At 41.7% G+C, this 19532-nt stretch overlaps 1 protein-coding gene and 1 non-coding gene across 2 annotated transcripts; both read right to left on the reverse strand.

Moving 5' to 3' along the window:
• Window positions 1-1453: 1453 nt before the first annotated feature.
• haus6 (HAUS augmin-like complex, subunit 6) lies at window positions 1454-17120 on the reverse strand. Its single transcript, XM_036146568.1, has 16 exons — window positions 16669-17120; window positions 15717-15812; window positions 15563-15641; window positions 13960-14092; window positions 13698-13842; window positions 12635-12697; window positions 12497-12554; window positions 11684-11857; window positions 10491-10687; window positions 10235-10364; window positions 9489-9591; window positions 9345-9405; window positions 6445-6577; window positions 6264-6359; window positions 6053-6188; window positions 1454-2293 (listed from the first exon to the last, which is right to left on the reverse strand). Exons 1-16 carry the CDS (start codon window positions 16803-16805, stop codon window positions 1641-1643), a joined length of 2394 nt encoding a protein of 797 aa, XP_036002461.1. The 5' UTR covers window positions 16806-17120; the 3' UTR covers window positions 1454-1640.
• Window positions 9176-9306, reverse strand: LOC118565981. The gene has a single exon (XR_004932728.1).
• Window positions 17121-19532: the final 2412 nt, after the last annotated feature.

Genomic DNA, 19532 nt, shown 5'->3' on the forward strand with positions numbered 1-19532 from the left:
CTCTGCTCCATATCAAAACAAACCATCTGACCATCTGATTTGGTACTTTGTTGTTGCTCAATAAATCTTCATCAAAAAACCTTTTTAAACTGTATATGCAAATATTTAAAAAAAAAAATTTGTGTACCAAGGACCAACACGTGACAGAATTCAATAAATAAATTGTTAAATATTTGTCACTTCAAAAAAAATTGTGTCAGATACACTGAACATATTATCCAATATACTTAAATGTCAACTATTCAATAAAACCTGATTTTATGCATTAAAATCTCTATAAAATCTAAAAGAGTTTTAGCTTTACTGCGGTTGGGAAAGTCTTTTGTTGAATCAGACTTTGACACAGCTAAGTGTTTCAACAAAGCAACAATCCCCAAACTCACATACAGCTGGTTTGGGTGGATAAAGCAGACCAGAAGTAATGGTGTAGGTTCAAGTCTCTGCTGTCAGTCCATTGAATATGTAATTATACTAAAAAGCTAAGGCTATACCAGGCAAATGTAGCATTTCTGTCCAGTAGAGCAAATTATCCCAGAAGCTTGTTGCTGGCTAAAAAAATAAAGTTCTCATGGTGCAACTTGTAAAGGTCATTTAAGCAAATGTTTAATCATTCTAACCTTGGAAAGGAAACAAAACAATTTAAAAGCCCAAAATTAGAAACATTGAAGTAGCGGCATTTGTATCCTGTGTCTGGTCCTCTTTCTCTTCTGTTCCTTCTGCACTGTAAGGAAATTTCTTGTAAAAGTGCAAAAGATATTTCAATTAAATTGAAAAAATGCTTCCAATTGGTAAATAAAATGAGTGTTTAAGATTAGTTTCGATGTATACAAAAAAAAAATGAACGTCAGGTGTGTGGCCAAATGTGAAAAATGCAGATTCTTTATCGTTTATTTTCTCTGCATGTATGGACCCTACAAATAAAACATCCCACAGCAGAAAGCTGACGCACACTTAAACAGTACATAATTCAGTTTTACGTCTGTCCAACGCTTCAATTTACTCGTCAGTCTACAGTTCCGATAAATCTTAAAAGCAAAATTTTAAGGCCAAATAAATAAAAGGCAAGGGGAAATGTACCGACTTCCGGCGTTCCCTCGGCTTTCAGCGCTAACTTGACTTTTTAAACGCTCCACTGTTTCTGCAGCTTCGGACGCCCCCTATCTGCAAAAGGGTGGTACTGCAACAAGTGTCCAGGATTATCGAGTATGCTTTGTGGGAAATTAGTTTAAACCCGAAATCTTCAAATTCATAAAGGTTTAGCACACGAGTCCAAGCTTGTGGTATGAAAATACTTCAGTCTTTACTGATTTTAGCTTCCCGACTTCAAATCAGACGATTACATTTTCAGAAGTGACCCTTTTCCTTCCAACAACCTGAAGTCATGTTTTTGTTTTTTCAGTTTACCTCCACAGCGATCCACACAGGACTTGAAAAGTTAGACATTACGAACAAACACCATTTCATGTTTAATAAACCAGTTCAGTCAGCCGTGACATAAATTCCCAATTGGAAGTGACCCAGGGTGCAACGTACGTTTTATTTTTACAGCTATGTACATATTTTATTTCATGACAAGGTAGAATAGAGAGTGCACATTTAAAAAAGAAAAGAAAAGAATGAAGAGTTTCCTTTTAACGGCGCTAACATTTCATGTCATCTATCGGGGAGAAGGTGATCAGTGCCGGCAGGCCGTAGTCTTGCTTCTTTTGAGGCGAATCCAGTGAATCTAGTTCCAGTGAAAACACCTTGGAGGCCTCCTCTGCTGCCTGGGCTTCAACCAACCAGCTTCCCTCCACAGCGGGGACGCCGTAACCCGACAGAAGACCCTCGGCGTTGTTGCTCCCCCGGAGAGCTGGGGTCAGTAGGCTCTGCTTCAAGGAGGGGATGAGCACCTCCTCCTCCTCCTCCTCGCTCGTCACGTCCACAGCCTCATCGTCCTCCGGGTTCAGGCTGTCGAAGCTCGGCATTTCAGGCAGGGTTTCCTGGTCGAGGCTGAACTGAACGGCGCTGCTGCCGGTGCCGCTCGGGCTGTCGTGGGCCTCGGCGTAGGTGTCCCACAAAAGAGAGGACTTGTGGAAGAGTCCCTGCTGGCAGACGGAGGAGCGGTCCTGATCCGCAGGGGGGGCCTGGCCCGGCGTGAGGGAGGCGCTCTGGGAGGGAGCCTCGGGGCTTTGCAGCCGAGCGACGGGACTGAGCCGCCCAGACAGGCTGTCGTTCAGCTCGGACGACGGGGAGACGCCTTTAGCTTCTTCCTCCTCCACCGCTTTCCTCCAGGAGCCTTTCACAGCCATTACTGCAGAAAAGCAGAAGAAACGTCATTTTAAAAAAAGTCTTGTGAAGACAGTTTGTCACCGTGTCAATTCAGATGCAGACGACACAAAAGGCCCCAAATAATCATTACGACTAGGGCTGAACAATTAATCGCATTTTCAAAACCGCAATTTCCAAATCGCAGAGTCGGCAATTTTTTTAATGTAACAATTAGTGAATTAGACGCGTCCATTAGGTGTCAGTAAAATGTTTAAAGTGGGTGTGCCTCTACATGGAAGGGAAGACAGTTGCAGCAGTGAGATAATCTAATTTTATTACTTGTTTTAGAGTTTATATAATCATACATAGCATTAAGTTCTGGTCAATCAGTTTAATACACAGACTTGTTGGTTGGTTGAACTTTATGTTCAACAAGGATTGATGTCCAAATCAATTAAAAGCTGTTTTTTTGAATAATATTCTGATTAATAGAAACATTAAAAGTTCATATTTAAAATAGTCCTTATTTACAAACATCTTTATCTAGAGGCCATTTTTGTTGCTTGTGGTTAACGCAGAGAAAAGTCAAAATTGCAATTTTGGTTGAAATATATTGTAGTCAGAACACAATCATTACTGCACCGAGTTTAGATGCTGTGGGTCTTTTAGCAACTAATTTGCACAGCGAGGAAACAAAATGATTTGTTGTTTGTATACGTTTTAAAACACATGATAAATTAAACTGGGGGAAAAAAAACAAAAAAAAAAACGCATTAAATCGCAATATTGAGAAAAAAAACAAAATCACAATTAGATTTGCCAAAATCGTTCAGCCCCAATTACGTCTCACAGTTCAATGCATAAACTTCTATATGCACAAAATAATTGTAGTGATCATATGTTAGTTTTTTTTTTAAACAAATCTTAAAATCTGCTTTGGTATTCAGAGCCTTTTCCACCAAAACCTGCAAGTGGAGCGCCAAAAACAGCTTTCAGAAATGAGCCGACTGCTGAAGGAGTCCATCCACCGGGGCATCGTTTAATCTTTAGTAATTTACCGTTTAGTCTCAGTATAAATTACAGCTGCACCACGGTGTCAGAACTCGGCCAGGATTCAGAACAAGGACCTCCATATTGAAACAGGCGGTGGGCAGGTCGCTGGATTTAAAAGGCCAGGCCGAATTCTGCGGGCCGAAAAAGACTTGAGAGGTTCACCATCCAGTGCAACGGCGACCCAAATGTACAGCCGGAGCCACAACTGAATGGCTTAGATGGCTATAGAACGGCCTAGTCAAAGTCCAGACCTAAATCCAATTGTTGTCGGCTTTAATCTGCTCAGAAACGGTCAGAAGAAACGGGTCGTCTTTCTACCAAGGTCTACGTAACTCATATTCTCCAATCAGAGCTCACCATCAAGCGAACGTCCTTCCTGAAGCCGCCGAGCGCCAACATCCAATATTCAACCTCAAACTAACTCCCCGGCTCTAAAATGTTTCCACTTACTCCGGAAATATGAGAGAAACACAGAAGGTCATTAATGGGGACTTTCCTGCGGGGAAAACTCAAGTCGGGGTTTTCAAACTAACAGGAGGGGGCGACCACAGCGGCGTCACTACCCCTAACTTTATTTCATTTCTAAACACTGTCAAATGTAAAGAAAGGCGTTTGTAACGGAATAACAGTGACACCTAGTGGTTAATTTATGCATTCATTTTGAAGAACGGTAGATTTCTTCATCGTGTGTTTTGTTTTATGCTGCACTTCCTGTTCCTACTAAGCACAACGAGACAGCCTGAGGAAAATTGTTAAGATAGCAGAATGCGGTATGAATATGCAAATGTGATGTCATTCATTCATTTAAGAAGCAGTAGAACGTCAGCTTTATTTGTTTGCAAACAAAACCGTGTACGCTGATGAGTTAAGGACACAATGTATTCTTGTTTGTATGCGTGAACATTGATATTTTAATTTTCTACAAGAGTTAAGCATGTCTAACAATTGTGCATCTTTGTATTTTAAACTATAGTTCTCACTTGGGGTGGGCGATATGAAGAAAATATCGCGATATGTTCAAACAACCTTTAACAACAAATGTTTTTAGCCAAATAGTGCCTAAAGTTGCATTGGTGTATCTCATATTAACGTGTCAATTTTTTTTTTAATTGATTGCAAAATAAAAATCAATTTTATTTTAGCCATTTTTTAATCACAGAAGCTTTTCACAAATTACAATATTGTCACATTAGAGCTTTTTCGTGGTCAACACTGGACCTTAAAAAAACACAACATCCCAGCGGCCAAAAGGAACACCAAGGAAAAATCTGACAAAATAAACCTGAAAAAAAGTGTATCATAAAAATGTGACAATCCCAAAAACAAAAGCTTGCATTGTGACTATAAAATCAACTGACCAGTCGCAGATACACATTCAGAGCATCTCAAAAATATTTCCGTTGCTCTTTAGGTGATGGGAAATTTTAAACAAACGTTTTTCTGTCATATGGGATTTAGCAAAAGAAGACGCCAGTTTCGACAGTTTTACGGCTGGTTTAATTTAAGTTTCCTTCGGTGATTGGGGGACGATAAAGTCATTTTAACTATCGCGAAGGAAAACTTGAGATATATCGAGTATATTCGATATATCGCCCACCCCTAGTTCTCACGGTGTCTATGTCAAGAAAAGTAAAGATTAAACTAAACCTGTTAGGAACTCCCTGCGTCTGGCTGTTAATTCCAAGAAGCCTTTGGTCAGCTTGGCCTCGCATGTCCGACATCCTGCAGCACCAAAAGATTTACACCAGCAACGACGCCATAATATGGATTTGTGACGAGAAGAGAGGTGTGGATGGAGGGGGGGGGGAGAATGGGCCGCGTTTGATAGGTTTGCCAAACATGGCTGCAGCCAATCAGAGTGAAGTAGGGGTAGAGCTGCATGTTACCCTTTTTGTTTTTTTAATTAAGTGACATATGCAGCAACATCCATCACAGGAAATGGTTTATACTGTGATGTCATGGCACCTTTAACCTGAGCCAAGACAATCCGGAGGTAAAATTTCTGCCTCTACATCCAGCGGTCTGGTAGAAACAGGGTCCAAAGTAGGGCTGGGCGATAAATCGATTTAATCGATTAATTCGAATTTACAATTCTTTAAGATTTCATTTTTGGAAAATCTGGATTTTATTTTGCCAATACACTCATTGGGTTTCCATGAAGAGAACAACATGTGATGCTGAATATATGTTTAGGCAAATATATTGTCAAAATATTGTTAAGTAGAAACTTTTTTTTACCATTATTACGTGGTACTTCATTTACCTATTTACTTTTTTTTTATAACTTAGTTTGAAGTTCACAAGTGCAGTGAAGCCTGTTCTTAGCTCAATGTGTAATACCACTAGCAGCAAATGTTATATTTTCATTGTTTATAATGGCACGGCTGCCATCTTGTTTTACAAGCATGTTTCACAGCTTGTTTTTAGTTGCACTTTGAATTCAGGTCAACTCCCTGACGAAATGCTTGACATAAAAGCAAGGTTTTAAAATAATTTCTTTAATTTCTTTTCATGAAACAAAAAGGAGGAAAAAAAATTGATTAAGCGGATTTGGTATGATAAAATCGGAGATTTATTTCTTAATCCACATAGCCCAGCCCTAGTCCAAAGACAGAGTAACGATTGATGGGGACGGATACGAATTTGTTGCCTTACCTTGTAATGATCAGTCCAAAAAAAAATATATATATAAAAAACAAAGTCTTTAACGTTTAAGGTGTGGCCATGTCTGCGAGGCGCTTCAACTCACTTAAGCTCTCAGGCGTACGATGCAGCTGCTTCCTAGCACTGAAGGGATCCCTCTGAAGGCTGCTGAGAAGATCCTCCAGATCCAAACTTCTCACTCGGCCCTCAGCAGGACTGGCCGTGGTTATGGCGTCTGCAAACTGATCAGAGATCCTCACTCGTACGGCATCGTTTCAAATTATTCTTTAATCGCTGAGCACAGCCGCTAGAACTACCTGGTCGGCGAGGTTTTCATGCTCCAGGTCTAAAATCTGCGTTTCGGTCTTCAGCGGCAGCGCCGTCCTCTGACGGGTCGTCTTGCGAGCGCTGGCCTGGTGTGAGCACATAAAGACAGACGCGTTAAAACAAAAACACACCGAGTACGTCTAGTAAAAGGTGGTCTGGAGCAGCGCTCACCTCGACTGGAGCCACGGCTGAAGCCTTTCTCGGAGGGGATGGAGGCGTGTCAAAAAGCCAGTCCAGAGATCGGTTTGCTCTGGATGCGTCGGGAGCAGCCGGACGATCCGACGTGTTGGGCGCTGCAGGACAGCTGAAATAATGGATCCTTTTAGTTTGTACATCAATCCCCCCCCCCCCAGACAGATTCACTCCTGCTGCTCTGCTCAGGTTCCCTCAGTGCACCGAGGTCGCAGCTGACAGGAGGACAACTTTTCAGAGTTTCACACAAACAATCTACATTTTCAACGCTTTATCCTTTAATACGTTCCCAAAGCACGCATCTGCTGGTTAAAATGTCAGATTTCTGAGGCAAACACAGGAGATCTATTGCAGAGGAGAAGCAAAAAGGCCACTTTACACTGAAGGAGCTTCTAAGTTTCTTCTAAATAATAAAAAAGGGTATATATAGACATCCTCCAAAGCCTTCTCAGGGTTCCCACACCTTGGTGAACATCAAATTCAAGGACCTTTCCAGGACTTTCCAGGACCAATTTCCTCAAATTCAAGGACCACACGTGGCGGCATTTACCTACTGTGACCGCTGAATAGGTTATCATATTTTAATACAATGCAAATTCAATAAAAGACTAAACGGCATAGAAGTTGTTGGGTCAGAAGCAATGCAAGAAAGTGGACTTAATTTATAGCGTACATTAATATTGATCATATTCATAGCCTACATTTATATCCACAGTACATGGCTATGCCATACTACATTACATATAAGATGTACATTAGCCTACCGTTTCATGGAATTTTATGGAAAAAAGTGCAGCATTGAGATGTTCAGAATTATATAAATTTCTTTCACTTACTTTCATCTTTGATTAAGCTAGTTTTTGACTTCTGTTTAAAGTGCCACAGTTGCCAGAAAGCTGCTCAGAGATATATTTAAATCATTCTCAGGCTTTTGTTAAAGACAATTTCAGTGCATTCAAGGACTTTCAAGGACAAGGTGTTTTTTTTGACAGTTTTCAAGAACTTTCAAGGTCCTTGAATTAATTTTTTTCCAGATTCACAAACTTTCAAGGATTTCAAGGACCCGTGGGAACCCTGCTTCTGCGAGATGTTCGGGTCCGACGCGATCAAATCTGGGTTTTGGCTTTTCTTTGAAATCCTTCGTTTCCAGATACCGAGCAGGTTTGCTGAGAAAAACTTTCAGGGGGTCTCCTGGATAACAGACGAGTTTCGCCTCCTCAACATCTCTGGAGCAGAGATCATGAGGGAGATTATCCAACATGTGCAGATGCAGGATGAGGAGAGATTCCTACCACATCACTGGATGCCGGGACACAAAATGTGTTTAACGGTGAACTGAAACCTGCTCTAAAGCCAACATCGGGGAAAATGTAGGCATAAAATACATTTTGACTTGCAACCTGACTTGCAGTGTCGTGTACTGATCGTCATCAGGGCATCTTATTGCACAAAGTGTACATTACAAATGCTAATGGCTTCCTAGCACCCCACGTTCCCAACTCAGCGTTTATGCGCGGCGCTTTGTCCGCCCTGACGGTCCTGGTTGTCTGAATCTGAAGGGTTTTCACATAATTCCTGACATCCAGCGGTTGGTTCAGGTTCATATCAGCAGGGCTGTACATCCTCTGGATAAACAGAAAATGCTTCTTCCACTTCTACATTTAAATGCCGGTACCGTAGCGACGCTCTTCGTTCTCCTGCATCGATGATGGAGAAGCGTGTGGCACTGACTACGTCACAAACTCCACCCCCAAAAAAAAAAAAAAAAAAAAAAAAAAAAAAAAAAAAAAAAAAAAAATCACCCACTTCAGAAATGATTGCCTAAAACGCTCAAAACTATTTTAGTTTTAGATCACAAAACTAGTCACTGCAATGTTGTGTGGACGTGTTTGACTAAATGACATACATGCAATGTATGTAGTTTAAGGTGTGATTTCAGTTCACCTTTAAGGCTGTGAACAACTGAGGAAACATTTTGATTTGTCCATACCTCAGCAGGATATACGCTTTACCACCTTAAAAAAAAGGTGGGAAAGGTTCAGAGATGATGGTGTTTTTACAGAATCGCAGCATTTTAACAGCTTTGTCTAAACTTTGGGAACGTAAACCTGAACACTAGTCGCCGCACAAGAATTTTAAAAACTACAAAAAGCTACGCAACAGCGAGTGAGAATGCCAATCTGCAGAATGATTTGAGTAGAAGATCCCTGAAGAAGAGGAAAAACTAGCTGAAAAACATTGAAATCAAAGAAGAATCAATTTGAGCATGAAAGGACAAAAGATGAAGGATTAAAAGAATGTTATGAAAGAGCTAAACCACTTAAACAGTAGTAGTGGAAGTAGTAGTAGTATCAGTTTTTGAAGAATTTGCATTCATTTCAAAGAGAGCAGAAAATGCACAAATATTTTAAAAAGTATAAAAGTTAGCATAACCATGAGATATAGCAGTCATGTCTAGAACGAGCCGAACGTTTTGATACGAAAATCGGTTGAAGTATGCGGGAGTAGTTAGATGCTGAAAAACGTACGGATTAATAATAAAGACCCAGCATTCTCACTGATAAAGAAAAACAAGGAAAACAAACCGATTTAAAAAAAAAAAAAACACAAGCAACCATTGACCGGGCAACCTTAAAACCCGCCAAAGGAAACGGCTCGGTCTGATCGACACGTTTGTCTTTATCAAAGGAGACGTTTGGGGTCGAGGTGGGAGTGTCTGCTCCGTATCTGTCCGTGGCGATTTCTCTCAACTCGCCGCGGTCATCAGAAAGCAGGGATGCTCTGGGGAGGAGCGGTGACGGCCAGCCTACTGCTCCGGGCTGTCCAGGTATCTGCCTCCCAGCAGGAATCAGAACGCCGAGCATGCGGACAGAGCTTACCTTCTGACACCAACACTCGGGTTCGCTCCTTCAGCTGACTCGCTCTCTGCAGGCCTCTCCTCTGTAAGGTCAATAAGCGTCGGCCGTTAAAAACGCAGACGGATTTGGCAATGATTAAAAAGTTTAAAGTCCAGCTCGACTCACCGAGAAGTTTTGCAGGAAACTGAGAGAAGATGCTCTGCCTGTAGGCGGCTTCAGGAGCCGGTTCGAAAGAAAGAGGAGCCATGGGTGAGAGGAAACCAAGAGCCTGAAAATAAAGGAGCCACAGGGTCGGGTTAGGTCGGTGAAACGCTTGTTTGATCCAGTTAAAAAAAAAAAAAAAAAAAAAAAACAGGGTGCTTGCTTTTTTTCCAAATTAAAATTCCAGACTTTTTTAAAACTGATATTTTTTTTTTAACCAAGACCTTAACTTTATGTACTTGTATGCCTACTGCCTACTTCATTGGTTGAGATTGTTCATTGAATACTAGCCTATAAAAATTAACATTTCTAACAAACAGTTTGTACAATTGCATTATTCACAGTAAATTATGCTTTAACTGATAAAAACGTTTCAAAACCTGAAAATCACAAGTACATGAATTTCACATCAAACAAGCGTTTGCTTCCATTAGGCTAATACAGTACGTGACCAGTTAGTAAAATTATAGTTTTATAGCCTACCTTCCTATTTCTCATTTCACAATGCCTTTAAAGCATACTGTAAAATTCTACCATACATTTTTTTTCCCCATACTTTATTAAGACTTTCACACAAAATTCAAGACTTTTCAAGGTCTGGAAAACAGTGTTTCAAAATTCCATACTTAAGACTTTCAAGACTTGCGCAAGCACCCTAAAAATAAATAAAATAAATAAAAAAAAAAGAAAAGGCTACAGGGCAAACTCACAGGGTCCTCATTCAGGAAAGACACGAGGGGTTTTTCTTTCAGGACGTGCATCCACCTCTGGTCCCAGCCGGCCTGCAGCTCTTCGATGGCCATCCTGACTTCTGGGATGTCCTCCTTGGAAAGTTTCTGCCTGGAGGAACGACAACAACAACAAAATCTGTTCAATGACCTTCAAAAGCCCGTCGTTCTTCCCAGAGCGTCAGTAAAAGTAAAAAATGTGACTAAAGCGCATCTCCGTTCTGCGAGGCTGGGCTACCTGATGAGGTGGAGGTCCTGCAGCACCCGGCTCATCTGGTGGCACTTCTCCTGGAGGTGCTGAGGGCCGGCCGGGGAGTCGGCGGCGGGAGAGACCCGGCGACGCTCCTCCTTCAGGAGCTGCAGCGCGTGATTCAACACCTCCGTCACACAGAGGAGGTTCAGCTGGCCGGCCTCGTACACCGCCCCCGAATTCAACTGGGAAGCCGAATAAAGAGTGAAAAACAAACCATAAAACATTAGAAGACTGAAAATGATGCAAGCAGGTCAACATAAAGCCGTTTGGTAGGTTAGAGCAGCTTAAACGTGTCGGCTGTGAGAGTTCAGACCATTTAACGCCAAGTTGGGAGGAAAACGTTCGCTTCTTTTTAGGACGTGTATTATAATAATCTGGATATTTTTTTTATATGCATCTCTCTCTCTCGGGGAAGTACATGTAACATTTGCCTACTCCGATTTTTTTTTTTTGTATTTTTATTTTTTCCTCATCTTTTTTATCCACTGTATATAGGAAGATACACTGTATATAACTGATGCACCTTTTCCTACTCCTGACTGACGATTGAACCGATGTGACAAGTGAATTTCTCCAATTTGAGATCAATAAAGACTATTTTGATCTACGCTCTTTGCCCCCCTGAGGGAATCTGCAATCTAATTATGCACCGCAAAACCCAAAAAAAAAAAAAAAAAAAAAAAAAAGTGATATTTTTCTTAAAATGTGTGTATTTGTCCTTGATTTGAGCAGGTAAATAAGATTATCTGCCAATGGAATAAGATTTTTTTTTACTTAAAACAGAAACAATTCATCTCCATCGTCTTATTTCACGTGCAGGATGTCTAATTATCTTATTTTAGGGGTCAAAATACTCACTCCATTGGAAGATGTGATTTACCTGCTCAAATCAAGGACAAAAACACAAATTTTATGAACATTTTACTTATTTTTATATCCATTTTTGCAGTGTGTTGCCTTTGGATCCATGGCCTCTTCCTCAGAGTGGCCCTTCAGCCCATGTCAGCGTGATTGTGGATATTGACACAGCCTTTAGCTTTTGTTCTCGAGTTGATAAAACCCTTTTCACACCAGAAAGTCGATTATTTAATCCCTGAAGCTGGACCACGGCGTCTATCCTGACCAACACAAACCCAGCATTTCACTCCCGGTGGCTCTGGCACCTCCTCCCTGCTCACCTGGTGTGGAAGACGCTCGATTCTCTCCAGCAGACAACGAGGAAGTTTCAGGACTCGATTGGTCCCGTCCAGGACGTACTGATCCACGTCTCCTTTCAAAACACTTTCCACCGCCGTCTGCTGCTCCCTGACGGCAGACAGCATTCCTTCAATGGCTGACCACAAGTCACGAACCTGAAAGAAAAAGACCAATTTTTATTCAAAACGATCCACGCAAGCAAATGTAATAAAGCGCTGTACAGGATTAAAAATAAAAACTAAAGTGTGCACTGCAAAAATAGACCTAAAAATAAGAATGTTTTTCTTGAAATGAGTGCATTTGTCCTTGATTTGAGCAGGTAAATAGGACTATTTGCCAATGGAATAACATTTTTGCAATTAAAATAGGAACAATTCACCTCAATTGTCTTATTTCAAGCGCAGTATATCTAATTATCTTATTTTAGGGGTAAAAATACCCATTCCATTGGCAAATAGTCCTTTTTACCTACTCAAATCAAGGACAAATACATTCATTTCAAGAAAATTTTACTTATTTTTAGTTATTTTTGCAGTGTGCAAACGATAAAAAAAATAAATAAATGCTCAACTAAAAACAAAAAAAGATTCAATCAAGCAAAGAGGAAACATCAGTGACAGGAAAATAAGCACTTAATCTGTAAGGTTATCAACAAAAGAAAAATACTGCAAGTTTTAATGAAATAACTTCTTGGAAGATTGAAATTCATCGTTTCCCACAGACCTGACATGTGGCAACATTAAGACCCGACTTAGAAACCGACGGGTTTCTGTGGTCCAGAGAACAGCACGCACCTTTCTGATCTTCTCAGAGAGAGAATCTGCATCCTCAGCAGTTTCAGCACCCAGACGCCTGCAGGTATAAAACGCTGCCCGTTAGACGTGGCGCTAGAAAACCTGAACAAAAATATCCACCAAACACACGCCACATACTTCAGCAGCTGGTCGTACTTGGCGCCTTCTGCCTTCAGGTCTCGTGTGGACTTAACCAGAACCCTTCAGAAAAAGACAAAAATATAAAAACAAAAGCTTAAATGAAAGAGCTTAAAACGGTTTAAACTCAATGAAGGAGCAGACTTCTATGTTAGCTAAGCACCACTGATCTCTCCTAAATGTGACTCGCCTGCCGATGGTGAAGCCTTAAAAAACAGTGTAGGTGGGAGGGGCTTTCTGATTGGAAGCTGCCTCAGCTGCTGCCTGACTAATTAAATCATGAGGAACAGGCGAGGCATGAAACTAAAAGTAAATGTAATCAGATTTAGGCCTTGTAGGCCCTTTTTTGTGCATAGGCAGGCATTTATAAAACAAGTATCTCCCCCACGTTGGTTTTTAAAATCATAACGCACAAACAGTTTTATTCCACACAAACCCGTGTAAATTCGCCCCTGGCTGTTGTTTTAAACATGCCAGGCTGAAACTAACGTCAGCCAGCCTGCCCTTCAAAATAAAAGCGCCGTTAAACACCTTTTCTCCTTTGCAGCTCAACGTATTTGAGCAGCTGGGTTTGTGAAAAACACAAAAAACAAATAAACACAAAGCCTCTGAAGCAGCTGTAATGTTTAGGCTTTTACTTTGAAGTCTCTATACCGAAGAGAAAACAGGAAATGCTTTGCATCCGTTGGAAATAAGCGACCAGAGATGGCGGGTGAATTTGTCCAGCTTAACACTGATTAGACACATTAATAGTCAATCACAGCAGCATAATGTTTCACTGCACTGTACGGCCAGGTCTATAAAAATGGCCGCACACGTGCTGTCAGCGCCGTGATGCAGCGGACCCTAAAACACCGTCTTGTTGCATACACACCAAGGCTCAAAGGCGGAGTTTTTAAGAAATCTCCACTTTGGCCGGAGTTTTAAGAATCATTCGGGGTTTTTTAGGGATGTAAAACGCCGTTTATGTGTGGATGAAACGCCTAATCGCATAAAAATGTGTAAATTTTCTCAGATATCCGGCTACGATGTGGAAAAAAAAAAAAACGACAAACCGACTTACTGAGCTCGTCTTTGGTAGTCATGGAGGAAACGATCCTGATCCACAGCAGCTTTCAGGAATCTGGTCCGGGTGAAATTCAGCCTGGACGCGGCGATAGTCAAGGTGGATGCAGGCATGGCTGCGGCCTCAGGAACCCAGCTCTTATCTGGCAACAATCAGACAGGAAGTTATTCTACGAGGCAGCTAGACTGACAACTGAACTCGATGTATACTGTGGACAGAAGCTACCGGCACTGAAAACGGCTTTCTCCAGATGCCCTACCGGTGGTGAAGGTTTTCATGTCCTGCAGCATAACATGGCTGGCCAACTGGATCATCAAGCTGAGGAACTTGGGTCCGCCGGGGGAGAGAAACAATGACATCACCACTTTGGATCCGGCGTTGGCGGTTTCATCCTGCAGAAAAAAAAAAAAAAAAAAAAAAAAAAAAAAAAAAAAAAAACAGGAAGTGGAACGGAGCTCGTAAATCAGGAGGCGTTTTCCGCCCCTATACGTCGCCGTGTCTCAGGCCGACTGGCCCTGTGCGGCGGCACATTTGAACTCCTGGACACGACTTTTGATCAAAATCTTCTGGGTAAACGTCTAAGCTGCACCTGTGAGAACGTCTGATTGGTCTGAAATGTAAAATGCAGGGAGAGAAACGTGAAAGGGCTCAGAGTGCACGAGTTCCTTCTGTAGGAGCTGTATGAAGGTCAGGAGGCAAATGTCGCTTCGCCTGCAGCCACCGTTTAAAACGGACCAAAAAAAAAAAAAAAAAACTTTGAAGAATCGGGCCACGGAAGAATGAATGAAGAAACCGTTCTTAGTGGAAAAAATGCACTTTAAACAACGGCTGAATGCTAATTTAGCTCACATACTTCAGTGTCCAGTATTAAAAAGGAAATAGGGCTATACACAGACACATCTAAAACTTTTTTTTTTTTTTTTTAAGAAGTTCTACGTGAAAAGCATCATAAATAATTTTTTTCTTCATTTAAATGTTTGATCATTTCAAGGAAGAAAGGCAAGGAGCAAACAAAGACTCGGAATCCTGGCTTTACATCAGAAAGTCGGACTTTCCCCTCGGAAAGTGGGAGAAATGTTTTTCGGCTGATTGTCAGCGCTGACATGTCAGCTACTGGCATCCACAACATTAAGCTGTGATGAAAACAGGTTTATTTTACGAGACACAAGTTGTAAATTTATGTCTTAACTGAACCAAAATAAATGAAAAGTAGTTTTGCATGTGGAAAGTACAGCTTTAAGGGGTTTATAGCCACATTATATGCCTTTACCAACAAGACCAAAATCCAGTTACGATCAAATAAGGCTATATACTCCAAGTGTTTTGATCATTTTTGAGCCCAAATAGAACCCCAGCAACGGGCGCGATGAGCTGACACAGATAGATGTGGCGCCATCTACAGGCAGAACTATAATAAACCAAAGTAAATGCATTAGAATGCCATATCCCCGATAAGTAAATTGTTTAAAATTATGTGCAGTAAACCCGGTCACATGATGTTCTAATGGCAAATATACACAGAAAAGGCTAATTACTAACAAACTAAGAAACAAAAGCTTAAAGGAGAGAAGTAAATACTACGCAAACAGGACATGATAATCTATCAGGAAAAACTTATGCAACCAGAGAGTTGCCTTTGTATAAATAAAATATGTCAAATAACGTGACTATGTACCTTTAAAGAACGTTATAGGAGGGACAACAAACAAAACAAAACAACGTTCCTGGCCATATTTGAATCCTAACCTTTTGTTTTAATTTGATAATAAAAACAACTTTGTTTACTGGAACGCTCTGGTTTACCACATTCCCAGCTCCTATTTATGATTTCTGAGGTGAATGAAACGCAGCACAGGTCTTACCATGATTTCCCGCAGCCAGGCACAGGTGACCTTTCGAAACTCAGCGTCTGCTTTGTGATCCAGAACAGGCCAGCAGTGCCTACGACAAAACACCACATCTATGCTCTGTTACAGAAAAAACAAAAAAGATGACAATCACGTGTTCTACCTTTACCTGTAGGCTTCCTGAAAGCGAGCAGGGTTGAGTTTCTCCAGCAGGAAATGGGTTACCAGGTAATAGGCGTCTTTGTTTGGTTTGTCGAACATGTGCCTGTTGACCAACAGGATGGATTAAGTTAAACACAACCAGAAGCATTAAAGATGACAGCATCCTTGTTCAGCACGCCAGTAACGAGTGATTTTACTGTTTTCCAGGATTTCTACAATCAGTCCCTGTTTGAAACCTGAGACAAGTTGAATCTGGTTTGATTTCTGCAGGTTTGCCTGTTTAAAAAAAGCTTTTGTCATCTTTTTTGTTGATTTTTCTTATGAGTTATTTCAGCAACAACAACAGGATGTGACTTGTTGCTTTATTTTGCCGAGTTTAGTAAATGGGATCGCCCAAGTCTGCTTTTTAGTAAAAGTAACTTGATTGTTAGTGATCCCATTTACTAAACATGATTTAAACAGTGAAGATAAACGGTGAAGATAAAAGGTGATATATATATATACATATATATATCACCTTTTATCTTCACCGTTTATAAAAAAAGTGCATGTGTGAAAATGAGACTGAAATATATAAACCGATATATATATATATATATATACATATATATATATATAAATTGTGCTTTATAGAGCCTTTAAGTAATCGAGTTTCATTTAGTTTAAGTTTTGCCTGACTACAAACAACAGTTTTCCACAAGCAGCCCATCCCTGTGGGGCAAACGTAGAAAAATGTCTGATTTTCACAGCCGACTAAGTGTTTTACATTTCAAACTAGCACTAAAGTAGGCCAGAGTTGTTTTAAAAATAATAATAATGAACTTTACCATTACATCTGAAGCTGATAAGGAGCTTAACATAAAGGGGACAGCAGGTAAACCTACAGAGGATGTAACCGTAAAGAGTTTGGCTAAAACGTGCATGAACGTAACAAAGTGTTGGAGCGTCGGTAAACTCACGGCCCCAGGATGAGATACTTGATGTTGGCTTTGCCGGCGAGCGACGCCGCGGCAGCTTCAGGCTGGAAACCCAGGCCGAGCAGAGAAAACCACAGATACTGTCCGTTTTTCCTCTGCGTCAGGGTCGGGTTCGCCATTACTCCCCCGAGCTGGAAAAGCCTCCGCCTTCAGTTCTTCTCCTCCCAGCGGCAGAGACCCCGTCCGGCTAGCTTCCCTGCTAGCTTGATAGCTATAACTTCAAGGCTAGCTGCTGGAAGTCTGGCGAAAACATTTAACAATACGCACAAAACAAAGCCACAACAATGTCGACTTTTAGCCCCGAAACATTTATGAATCCGCTTAAAGCCGACGGCTAAACTAAACCACCGTTTGCTTCAAGATTTGTCAGGCATGACGGCAGCAGAAGCACGAACACAAACCGCCAATTTTTTTAATAATCACCCGGATGTTGTTCAGAAATTCTTCCGGTCGTGGAGGCGCTTCGAAAATAAAAGCATCCCATTTATGAAAATATGATTTTGTAACTAATTTCACGGTTGAAAAAGTGTAAAAAAAAGAACCCAAACATATATTTTGAGTCTAATTATTCAGCATGGAAACATATCTAATAAAAAAAGCACAAACAAATGTAAAGCAGCTAATTTGGGGCCGTTAAATGGACAGTCCCATTTGGGGACAATTTTTCAGTAGATTTTCTACCCAAATGGGCCTCATATGAAAATGTAGGCAGGGACAGTATCCTCCTTGTCTTCAGCCTTCTTTTCCTTTGCCCCATTTGTTCAGTATGTTGTAAACGGTAAATGCCTTGTATAGCGTTTTTATCAAGTTTGACGACCCTAAAGTGCTTTACACTACAATCTGTCTTTCACACACATTCACCCATTGCAGTGATATGCTACATTTGTAGCCACAGCAGCCCTGGGATATTTTTCCATACACCAGTGCCACCAGGGCCCCATGTCCTTGGGTAAGGGACACACAACTGAGACGCTTTGAGTGGGAGATCGAACCGACAATCCGCCAATTACAGAACAAACTCCCCAACTCCTGTGCTTCTGTCGCCCTGTTGCTTACATCATGGTAGTCCACCTTGTCCAATTCCATCTCCAAACTAATACCCTTAGCTCTTATGGGAACGAAAGTACAAGTACAGGCCATTTACCATGTGTGTGGGTGGCTTGGAGAGGCCGCAAAGGTTGCCGGTTTCAAACTCTGTCACACTGGGTCCCTGAGCCAGGTTCTTGACCACAGATTGCTCCCCGAGGGATGGGTTAAACGCAGACTGGGAAGTATTTATTATTCTGGTCAAACCCATGGAAAAATGGACGACTTCAGGTGTGACATCTGTAGCTCTGTCGCTTGTCTTTCTGGTGACACCACCGTCTCCAAACCATGAAACCACCTTTTTGTAAAACCCCCAGGTACTTCAGATCATCCGCCTTCTCCATCTCCACTCCTTCACTGTTCCACCTTTCAGTCTCATTTTCACACATGCACTTTTTTATCACGTCTACCGACTTTCCTAAGTGCTTAGAAAGGAGACAGCCAAACTTCTCTTGGTTACTAAAGACATTTCAGTTCTGTGCAGGAGTTTTAAGGGTTATAGGTTTGTAGTCAGAACAACCGCACTGATAATACTGGTAAGTCACCAGACCGTTCGGTCCATTAGATTTAACAGCGTTTGGCTTGTTGTCAAATGATGATCCAAACACTTCCCCGATGATGCCGACACCCGAGCCGTTTCGTCCACGCCTCAGGGAGCGACTGGCTGTAAAACCTGCCGAGGAGACAAGTCAAGGCTGCACTGCAGGTTCTAAAAAGATAAGTTACGATAAGGAAAGAGGCCACGCCCTCTGTTTAGTGTTGGTGTGCAGCACAAACCAAGAAAAAAAAGCCAGCTTTGGAGTCATTCCTCGAAAACTCATCGAGCCAAAGCTTCCACTTCCTGTGTCATCCACATATCTGGACCAGTGAGGTTGGATGAGAGGTGAAGCGACTTCAAGAAAAATGATGCCTCCTATACAAGCATTTGGAAATTTCATGTCCCATCTCACTAAGAATCTGCCGACTCCGTCCTCCTCTGCCCAGAACACACTTCCCCTTCTCCAGGCTCTGTTGGCGACACATTACAGAATCACGATATCATCTCCGAACATCAGAGCCCACATGGCCTTGCCTGAGGTTTCTCTCCCTCCCAGAGATTTCCATCCCTCCAGAGTCACTTATTACACCAGACAAATCTGTGACAAAGGGCAGCAATCACAACCTCCGGGTGACTCTGGACTTCAACTCCAATAAAAATCAACATTCTCCTTGCGCTGCAGATATACGCGATCCAAGGTAAAGTGCAACAGAGGTGGCTTGTATTTGTACACATTTATATGAATAAAAGATGGATGGGGGGAGGGGGGGGCTGCTTACCTGACACCGTCAGATAGATTTGGTCCGCATATCCATCTGGAAACCTTCCGTTGAAGTAACTTTGGGAAGGGGCGAAAATACTGGTTAGCTGATTGGCCTATGTTGGTGATAGACGGGCCAAATGAACCAATCAGATCAACGAAGCATATGACGTACTAACAGTGACGACGAAAATACAACCACAAGCCAAGCTACTCTTGCTGCTGCAGGTAAAGGCTCGTTAGCTCAGCAAAGAAATACTCTGTAATTCCGATAAAACTTGCTCGATAGCCACGCTAACGCTAGTTTCATCGGCTGAAGCCGCCATGTTCTTTAGACTGAACTGACGCGCTTCTCGTTGCGTCACACCTCAACCCGCCTCAAAGCCAACGCTGATTGGACGTTCGTTTGGTGAACGGCTCCAAATTTTCTTTAACGGAGAGTAGCCAGACTGATCTGCGAGT

The sequence above is a fragment of the Fundulus heteroclitus genome, chromosome 14, assembly GCF_011125445.2.
Source record: "Fundulus heteroclitus isolate FHET01 chromosome 14, MU-UCD_Fhet_4.1, whole genome shotgun sequence".
In the NCBI taxonomy this organism is placed as follows: domain Eukaryota; kingdom Metazoa; phylum Chordata; class Actinopteri; order Cyprinodontiformes; family Fundulidae; genus Fundulus; species Fundulus heteroclitus.

What these genes read in the sequence shown, in the direction of transcription:
- haus6 (XM_036146568.1), bottom strand. Translation starts at nt 16,805, where the DNA reads ATGGCGAACCCGACCCTGACGCAGAGGAAAAACGGACAGTATCTGTGG. An exon ending in AAGTATCTCATCCTGGGGCC is followed by an intron (nt 15,813 to 16,668) that starts GTGAGTTTACCG and finishes GTTGGTCAACAG; the next exon opens with GCACATGTTCGACAAACCAA. An exon ending in TCGTACGCCTGAGAGCTTAA is followed by an intron (nt 2,294 to 6,052) that starts GTGAGTTGAAGC and finishes GCTTTTCTGCAG; the next exon opens with TAATGGCTGTGAAAGGCTCC.